Source organism: Siphateles boraxobius, unplaced genomic scaffold, assembly GCF_051911475.1.
Source record: "Siphateles boraxobius isolate OS27281-9 unplaced genomic scaffold, OSU_SipBor_1 53, whole genome shotgun sequence".
Lineage (NCBI taxonomy): Eukaryota > Metazoa > Chordata > Actinopteri > Cypriniformes > Leuciscidae > Siphateles > Siphateles boraxobius.
In genome coordinates this window covers 6,412,409-6,422,738 of record NW_027509175.1, presented here as the reverse complement: position 1 = coordinate 6,422,738, position 10,330 = coordinate 6,412,409, and the positions used below count along the sequence as shown (strand labels likewise).

The following is a 10,330-nucleotide window of genomic DNA, read 5'->3' as shown; positions in this document are numbered from 1 at the left end:
TGATATGTACAAAAAATAAGGTGAACTAAATAAAGAAATGAGGATGGGTTCGGGGGTACAAATATAACACAAAGGGAATGAATTTAGACACAAAGTAAATCACCGGTGACGATGTTGTTGTTCTACCTTGTCACTTGAACGTATGGCATGCTATATCTTAAAATTCAAAAACTGAATGTTAACATTTTCAAAATTGTTAAGAGCACTTAAGACAAATTAGATGACATTAACATCAAGATGACATCAATAAATGAAAGGTTAAATAAAAATTGACGGGGTCAAAGAAAAGGAAAAATCACTCAATGAAAGTGTAAATAAAATTAAAAGAAAAGAAAATTAAATGGGGTTTTTAATCAAATATAAAGTAATAAATCAATCATTTGTAACAATCAAGAGTAATCTCTGTGTGTAGATTGTGTCAGTGTCCCTTCTCCTTCACATAAAAACAATCCCTCTGAAATCCCACGAGAAGCCACTCGATCTCAGGGGTTTAGCTATTTTTATAACCTAGTACATGGGTAAACCTTTGAATTTATTTTGAAATGAAATAACTAGTAAAAAAGTATTTTATGGCAATGTTGTTTTTGGTCATATTTTTGGTAATTTCTGGAGTTGACGCTGCAAGCGTGTTGGTTTATTTTCAGCGGTGGTTTCCTGTGAATGGTTGTGGTATTTTTAGCTGAAGCCTCTGGAAAAACAGCATATGATTTAGTTCTGGCTGAAAGGCGGAGCGTTTCTCTCCTGCGTTCACAGTCACACCCTAGTATGAGTTTACATATGCAACATCAATCATTCCTGCCCTTTCAGTATTCAGTTTTCATGTGGAACATTCTGAAATGTACAGCACAAGAGGACAAAATATGGGTGAGTGATGGATCATCTTTTGTGGGAGAAATATTGAATTGAAGCTTCAACATGAATGTCCTAAATGTTTATGTTTTTCTCCAGAAGTCCCAACGTGACTCATTCCAGATATGATAATGAAATGCATTCAAGTCGGGATCTGTTACAGTCTTGTTTTCGGTGAAAATGCTGAGGAAGCTCCAATGTTTCCTTCTGCTGGGAACAGTATTCATCATATTCTTCGCAATAGTTCACTGGGATGACGTGAGAGATGGGACTTTTTATCTGCACGTGGGATCATCATCATCATTACATGAAGTCCACACAAGCATGACGTCCTCTGAACGTAGGACAAGTGAAGATTCGTTTATCTGGAAACACTCAAACAGGTCAGTCAAACCAAACCTGACGATCATCACACCTCACCTAAAACATGATCGGGGTCCAAACAACCAAATGCACACATTTATGCAGACTTCTCCCACACAACTCAAACTGCGTCAAGCACATCGTAGACGTAATATAAGAGAACTTTGCTCAGCCAATAGCAGCTTGAACTTCCCAGGGAAATTTAAGACATTTGACCAGATTCCAAGAAAAGCCCTGGACCATCTCATTGTGGATGATCATCATGGTGTTATTTACTGTTTTGTACCGAAGGTAGCATGTACCAACTGGAAACGAGTCATGATTGTGCTCAGCCAGAACCTGAAGGCACCTAATGGAGCTCCATATCTGGATCCTCTTGACATACCATCAGCGTTATCCCACAATGCTACTCTGCATCTGACGTTTAACAAGTTTTGGAGGCGCTATGGTCGTTTCTCACGTCCACTGATGCATCACAAACTAAAGAATTACACAAAGTTCCTTTTTGTACGGGATCCTTTTGTACGACTTATTTCTGCTTTCCGGAACAAATTTGCTTTGCCAAATGAGGAATTCTATAGGCATTATGCCTCCACAATGCTTCAGCGTTATGCTAATATTTCATCCCCCCCTGACTCTGCTCAAGAGGCCTTCGCCGCAGATATCAGACCGTCCTTTACTCACTTTATTCAGTACCTGTTAGATCCACTGACTGAGAAGGAGAATCCATTCAATGAACACTGGCAGCAGATGTACAGACTCTGCCATCCGTGCCAAATTGACTATGATTTTGTTGGGAAGCTGGAAACTCTTGATGAGGATACAGAACATTTGTTGAGGATTCTTCGTCTGGATAATCAGATTCACTTTCCCCCAGGGTACCGCAATAGGACAGCTGTAAACTGGGAGCGAGACTGGTTTGCAAACATTTCAGTAGCTGACAGGAGAAAACTTTACAATCTTTATGAAGCAGACTTTAGATTATTTGGGTATGACAAACCTGAGACACTTCTGCATAAGTGACATGAGAGTAAAAGGGATTATATAATATAAAATAAAGTAAAATTATAATGATACTTTGGTACTTAAAAATAATTCTAATTTGTTTGACTAAAACATTTTTATATTTGGTGTTAAATTGTTGCTGTTTTGTATTGCTTTGCTCAATGATTAGATTTTCATGTTGCCCTCATTGAAAATTTCAGTAATATTTAATTGTTCGGCGCATGTACATGTAGTGAAATTCTAAATTTAATGAATTTTTAACGGGTTGGAAATGACCAAACCAATGCATTGATTTGTTTTGGCCACAAGGGTACAGTGTTTCTCAATTGATTTGTTGCAGCCAGTGCAATATACTACAGATATGTGAGCAGCGCTCTGATGAACTTCTGAAATTTGACAGAAAGTATGAATCTTTAATGCTAAAAAAAAACATCTAACAAATTTAGAATTTATGAAAAGAGGCCTATTTCTGACAGCTCTCCTAGGTCCTGTGAAATAGGGGCTCCTGTTTGAAACCAGACATCTCTGAGCCAAAGTAAGAGGAGATACAAATAATTGGGGACAGAAAGTGACATTTCACATCATCTGAAAGCAGTGGAACCTTATCAGGGAAAAGTATGACATTTCAATTTCTGATGTTTATCTCTATTTAGTGTTCTCGGGAATAGATTTTGATATGATTTTAGCACATAACTCTTTTTGGGGTCATATTTTATATCATATTTTTATCTTAATCGGGGTCATAACCTCAAATAAAAGTTAAGAAGTGAATATTTTGTAATGTTTTAATTTCTAATACTCTAAGATCTTTTTGACGCATTTAAAATAATTCCACAGACTTTCCCCCCCCAAAAAAAAAAAAAAATTGTATTATTGTTATAAACAATAATATATTTTTTTGTATATATATATATATATATATATATAATTATTAAAACCATTCCGTATAATTCCGCAGATTTTACCAAAAATTCAGTGCAGAAATCACAAAAAAAGTCTGCAGATTGCGTGTGGCCCTGGTTGCTAAATGTTACTATAAAAAGAAATAATACATTTTATTTTAATAAGTACATGAGTACTTTTATTTGTTGTTATAATCTGTTCAATAGATAATTAAGCTATGATAAGTAATGGTACTGGGTGTTTTGTTCAGTCATATTCATTACAATTGAGGAGATGAAAAGGTCACTGTAAATTCCAAAACAAAAACTGTTTTGTCTTTTCCTCTTTTCTCGTCTCTCTTTAGTTCTATCAAACTGACTACTTAGAACTGGATGGTCTACTCTGAAAGGTCAAGGGCGAATTCACTGCCGAGTAAAATCTTCTGAACTACCATCCTCTTCAGCTTCCTTGCGCTTCTGCTGTATGACAGCTTGAAAGGTTGTGTGGCAGGTCCTTTTAATGTTGTCCCCTCTATGAGATGCTTTTGAATAAAGGTCAATACTAATGGCCTACCGTAGTCGCCCACAAGAACAGGATGCAAGTACATTTTTGCTTCATGTGACCCCTGTCCATGCTGACTCATGCCCATTATTTCTTACTTTAGTTCAGCACATTATTTGGTCCCCCTTAAGAAGGATCCTACTTGTTGCTAAAATATATATCAGTGAATTAACTGAAAATAGAATAGGCAAAAAAAAGGACTATAGAGAAAGTGTGGTTGCACTTCCATTTACGGTGAACAAAATAGGACCTGAAAAGACACATTGATGTTCTTTTCCAAGTGGTCAGGAACTGCTTGATCTTCATCCATCTCAAGAGGTCAAACTACCTAAATAAGTGATATCCCATAGACCTTTGTTTTTATATACACATAGTTATAATAGGCTACTATACCCACAGCCTAACATAACTGTATGCATTTTTCACACCAAAAAAACCAAACAAATGATATGGTATATGTACAATTATATTTACCCATCACCTTTCAACGTGATTACGTACTGCCTGGGCATGGCAGCTCTGGCAAGATGAGTATTTGTGGTTAAAAGGTATACATGTTTATTTATTTTAGAAAATGGACGATCGTTTTGCTATAATAAGACCCTTATTCCCCAGGGGGATCGTGTAGAGCCCTTTGAAGCTGCATTGAAAAAATCATGGAATAATTTCTTTTCGACTGAAGAAAGAAAGACATTAACATCTTGGAGGACGTGAGTTTTTGTTAAAACCTAGTAATCACAGTAATTTCAACATGGCGTGAACGCCTTTTCTCCTGCTTTGTCGTGAGAACTCTAGCGCCTTGCCTTAAGTGTAGTGCGATGAAACATTGATTACAACGTAATCAAACACTTAAAACAAATGCCATAAGTAATTTGCAAATATAAAGCACAAATACCATTAATAAAACATTTCTGTGTTAGGAAAAAAACAGGGCTGTTCTTGGAACCAAACAAAAAAGCCTAAAGGTTTTAACATTTACATATTGGATAGCTCAGTTTAAATTAGATTTTCATTTCATGTCTTGCCAAGTACTTTCCTATACAGAAAGCAATAACAGAAACATGTAGGCTATATTGTGTGTGGAACGGTGACAGTTGTTTCAAATGATATTGTGTAGGCCTACCTATAGCTATAACTTATATAAAAGATTAAATGCTACTATTGTAAGACTGGAAAAACTGGAAGGACTTTAAGAGAGGGCCACTCTCTGAGAAAACAAAGGAAATTAACATTTGAACGCCCCCTCATGCACTATTGAGACGAAGGTCTCACCTCCCTCATCCTAATCTACATTTCTCTCCAACCATTCTTCATCCTGGCAGAGATCTCCCAAAACTCACACAAGAATCTAAATGGTTTAATGTGAATGATTATCATCAAGGTTTATACATGTTTGGTATTATTTGAAATGTCTCGGTGCGACTGGTACAAATGTCTCATTCCCAAAGAAGTAAACCAAAAGGTAATAAAGTTCTTAGGAAGTTTAGAAATATCTTCCACACTGGAGGGTGTGTCTTTGAGTTAACACCTTCTGACCATTTGACTGAATGCTAATTTTCCACTGCTATCAAATGGTGACTTACAGGTCAAACTCCACTGAGGATGATGTTTAGATTTGAAAAGAGGTCTGGGTATATAATGAAACGCAGCGAGAGCTCGGGACTCTTTTACTGTATCCAGATCAGCCCGTGGGGTCGAGAGCCGAGTCTCTCTGCCTCACGTATTTCTTGTCGGGTATTTTCCTCTTTGTTCTAGAGCATTTGATGTTTTGCATTGATTACCTTGGAATTGACTATGGAATTGTAATGATACATTTACCTGACATATTAAATTGTGATATTTGATTATTCTAATTGACTTTGACATTATTTTTATTCAAGAGTTTAAAAGAATAGTAAAACATTCGCTCACATTTAATGATGCACAGATATCATTAAAGGCTTTTTTCATTTATGGAGTCAGATGAAATAACGAGTATATACATATGAGAAAATGTATTGCATTTAACCAAAAATACTTTGCCGCGAGAAAAGACAGTAACACGCAAAGACCTTCACCGCTAATTCGAATACCACCATTGGATCGAGTTAGACGGCCTTACACTATTAGATGAGTAGAATTAAAGAAAATTATGTTTTTGAATATAAAACAGATATTTTGATGTTACTTTGTGTCTGTGAGAGGAAGTATCAAATAAGGGTCTTGTTATTCCAACCTAAAGAGATTTGCTCTTCCTTAAACCATTTAAAGAAACAAGCCATTCAGACCTGATTTCAGGGCAACTAAATGTGCACTGACAGAATCAATACCTTGTTCTTTTACCTCTTCAACATAGTGACGTACATTTCTTGTGCTTTCCTGCTTATGTGTCAGCAACAGTTATAGAACAAGTGTGTGTATGTGTGCTTATGTGACCACTGGCCTCAGGGTCTTTCCTTTTTTCTACAAAGCATTTTAATTATTTGAAAAACAGGAAGCAGAAATCCCATGGCTAGAAGTAGTAGTGTCCCAAGTCATTTACATATAAGTGGCATACATTTATGTTCTTCCACATAGGCTATATGTAAAATCTCTCTCACACACACACACACACACACACACACATCACATGTCTATATCTCCAGGGCCGTACTGGGACAAAATTTCAGGCAGAGAAATCTCTCAATCATCCAGGCCATCCCATATATCCATAACAAATTTTGGAACCATGGACAACCCTATTTTTTGTATGGCCATCACATAAATCACACGTGTGTGTGTGTGTGTGTGTGTGTGTGTGTGTGTGTGTGTGTGTGTGTGTGTGTGTGTGTGTGTGTGTGTGTGTGTGTGTGTGTGTGTGTGTGTGTGTGTGGGTGCGCGCACACTGTTTTCACTATTTTTCTTGTACCAATCACTTTTTCATCAGCAGGTCTACTGCTATGTATGAACAGAAGTTCCCTATCAGTCAGTCACTACAACGTAGGTCGTGACTGACCAATGGGAATCTCGTTAGAGAGGCAATCTACTTCGAGTGAAACTAAATCAAGCCAATACACATTGGCGTGCAATAATTTGCATCGGCTGCGTGCCCTCGTTAGTGTGGGTATAAACGAGCAGCTGGTGGATTGCACTTCAGTTTTTCGCTTCGTAGCCAACTCTTCGATGCTGTTACTGAGACAAGCCTTTTCTTTTCTCGACTGTTCTCTCTTCGGTGCGGGTGTGACGGTGCTTCAGCGCGAACAGCCTTCTTCCTCTCTGTCAGAGTAAGTAAAAGCTGTTCTAACAGCTGGTAAGGTGCGCCGCATACGAGCGCTCAAAGGCTGTTTTAACAGCCGTTAACCGGTAAGAGAGAGAGAGAGCGGGCACAGAGCAGGTGCACATTCCTGACTGTGATCACGGTGGCTGTTCCCCTGTGTGCCTCAGCACTTGTGAGAGCAGTCTCTAAAAGAGCAAACACAGATAGTTTGTGTCTTTTAAAAAAAGAGAGAAAAAAAAGATGACGTTCTATATGTGTGTTTCTGGATGTGGTCGTTACCTGGGGTCACGGGATGGTCACGCTCGCTGCCTCGTGTGTCTGGGCCTCGAACACGCTGAGGCAGCGTTCGCGGATGAGTCATGTACCCATTGTGGGAAGATGACCATCTCGGGGATGAGGTCGAGACTCGCGTTCCTGCAAAGGGGCGGAGTCCCCGTGCATCTGCCTTCGAACAGTAACACGGGAGACCTGAGGATTACGGTGAGCGCGCTTCCTGCGGGGGAACCAACCCCCTAGGAACCCTCATCCATCTCACGCTCCGCAGCTAGCTGAGCTACCAGATGAATGGGCTGGACCATCCTCGAGGTGTGTACCAGTTGTTCATTTCGGTGCTCCCCGCGACGACCAGATGTCGATCGCTGCATCGGAGGGTGGATCAGAAGTCTCTGCGGATGACGGCTCGGACCCGCTGCCTCCTTCGGGTGTGCCAGCGGAGCCCGAGTCGGACCCGGAGATGATGGCCATGCTTTCCCGGGCCGCCCACAGGATCGGGCTTGTGTGGGAAAAAATCACCGCGTCCCGAGCCCTCCAGGCTGGATGATTGGTATCTCCGGGTGGTGTGCGCTGGTTCTCAGTGACCCACCCATAGTGCCTTTCTTCCCGGAAGTGCACGAGGAGCTCACAGAGACATGGACAGAACCTTCTACTGCCAGAAACATCCACTCCACTACAGTGAGAGCAGCCGATGCCCATGTCTTGCGTGCGAAGATCGCAGTCCTACAGGCGAAGGACGCGATAGAGCCGGTCCCTCCAGCCGATATGAGGTCACGGCACTACAGTGCCTACTTCATTGTACCCAAGAAAGGTGGTGGGTTACGACCGATCTTGGACCTGCGAATTTTGAATCGGAGCCTCCATAAGCTACCGTTCAGAATGCTCACGCAGGGGCGCATTTTCAAATGCATCCGTCCCCGAGATTGGTCTGCAGCGATCGACCTGAAGGAGCCGTACTTTCATGTCTCGATTCTTCCTCGACACAGGCCATTCCTGCACTTTGCGTTCGAGGATCGAGCATATCAGTACAAGGTCTCACCCCTCCGGCTGTCCCTGTCCCCCCGTGTCTTCACGAAAGTCACGGAGGGGGCCCTTGTTCCCATGAGAGAACAGGGCGTTCGCATCCTCAACTATCTCGACGACTGGCTCTTACTAGCACACTCTCGAGATCAGCTTTGTGAACACAGGGACCTCGTGCTCAGGCACCTCAGCCAGCTGGGTCTTCAGGTCAACTGGGAAAAGAGCAAACTCTCCCCTGTGCAGAGGATCTCTTTTCTCAGTATGGAGTTGAATTCGGTCGCACAGACAGCGCCCCTCACAGAGCAGCGTGCTCAGTCAGTGCTGAACTGCTTGAACACGTTCAAAGGCAGGACGGCGGTCCCACTGAAATTCTTTCAGAGGCTCCTGGGGCATATGGCAGCAGCAGCAGCGGTAACCCAGCTAGACCTGCTTCATATTAGACCGCTTCAGCACTGGCTTCACGGCCAAGTCGCGAGATGGGCGTGGCATCACAGCACTCGCCGGGTGGTAATCACATTCTTCTCGACGAGAAGACCCCCGATGATGTTTGATAGGGTCCGTGCTTCCCTTCTTGCAGCATGGGTTGGAGCGAAGGCTGTCTCCCTCCACCCTCAAAGTTCATGCTGCAGCTATTTCAGCTTATCACAACCACGTAGATGGCAAAACAGTTGGAAAGCATGATCTGGTCGTCAGGTTTCTTAGGAGGGCGAGACGATTAAATAATCCTCCCCCCCGCCATACTCTCTTGGGACCTTTCACTGGTGCTTCGAGCATTTCAGGATGCTCCCTTTGAGCCTCTGCAATCAGTAGACTTAAAGATTCTCTCCATGAAGACTTTGTTACTGGTTGCACTGGCCTCTATCAAGAGGGTAGGAGACCTGCACGCATTTTCGGTCGACGAATCGTGCTTAGAGTTCGGGCCGGGTGACAGCCATGTGGTATTAAGACCCCAGCTTGGCTATGTGCCCAAGGCTCCTACCACTCCCTTCAGGGACCAGGTAGTGAGTCTGCAAGCGCTGCCTATGGAGGAGGCAGACCCAGCCCTGACTTTACTCTGTCGTGTTCGCGCTCTGCGTTTGTACGTGGACAGAACTAAAAGTCTTAGGACCTCAGACCAGCTCTTTGTCTGTTACGGAGCCCAGCAGAAGGGAAAGGCTGTCTCCAAGCAGAGGATGGCCCACTGGATAGTGGATGCCATCGCCTTGGCTTATCAAGCTCAAGGCGTGCCCTGCCCGTTCAGGTTGCATGCACACTCCACGAGAGGCGTTGCGTCCTCCGGGGCGCTGGCTCGTGGCGCCTCACTAACAGATATCTGTAGAGCTGCGGGCTGGGTTGACATCTAATATGTTCGCTAGATTTTATAGCCTACGTGTAGAGCCGGTCTCCTCCCGTGTTCTCATCCTTAACAGGGTAGAAACACCGAGAGGCCCGGCTCTGTCAGCTTGCGGCACGCTACCGTGCACCCTTATTGCTCGAGAGTGAAAAACCTGTCGAGTCCTCCAAAACCCCTCGGCCCGGACATGGCGGAGCTTCCAGTGCCAGACCTTTTATCCTTGAGAGACGGATCTGGGCTGGGTTCCATATGTGTGAACCTACAGGGATCCCATATGTGTATATTCTCCACGGATGCTGCTATCAGAAGCCTGTGTCTTTCCCTTGGGCCAAGTCACCCATTATTTCGTATGCAGTACAACCTTCGGGTTAGTCCATATGTATTTTCCACATAACTCTTTGAAGAAGTGGCTTCCGCAGCGTTCTGCTTCCTAAACAGAGAGGGCACGCTTTCACAGTGTTATCCAGTGTATCACGGAACAACAGTGTCCGGGTACACTCGGTGTAAGCCTCCTCCAATCGTCCTTCCAGGCAAGAAGGGGTAGAAGGCTTGCTCAGGGCGCTGGATGGGGATCGGCAGCTGTGGCGCTTTGGTAGGGATTCCTATTGGTCGGTCACGACCTACGTTGTAGTGACCGACTGATAGGGAACGTCTCGGTTACATATGGTAACCCTTGTTCCTTGAAGGAGGGAACGGAGACGTAGGTCCCGTCGCCACATCTACTGTCTCCCGCCGGGATGGCCAGCTTATCAGGTTGGCTCCTCAGCGAAAACTGAAGAGCAATCCACCAGCTGCTCGTTTAGACCCGC

The 10,330-nt window shown here is 43.1% G+C and overlaps 1 protein-coding gene across 1 annotated transcript; it reads left to right on the top strand.

Moving 5' to 3' along the window:
* Window positions 1-1,126: 1,126 nt before the first annotated feature.
* On the top strand, window positions 1,127-2,984 carry LOC143714152 (carbohydrate sulfotransferase 12-like). Its single transcript, XM_077205186.1, has one exon. The coding sequence runs from the start codon at window positions 1,174-1,176 to the stop codon at window positions 2,233-2,235; it is 1,062 nt and encodes a 353-aa protein (XP_077061301.1). The 5' UTR covers window positions 1,127-1,173; the 3' UTR covers window positions 2,236-2,984.
* Window positions 2,985-10,330: the final 7,346 nt, after the last annotated feature.

Coding starts and splice junctions, on each gene's coding strand:
- LOC143714152 (XM_077205186.1), top strand. CDS start 1,174: ATGACGTCCTCTGAACGTAGGACAAGTGAAGATTCGTTTATCTGGAAA.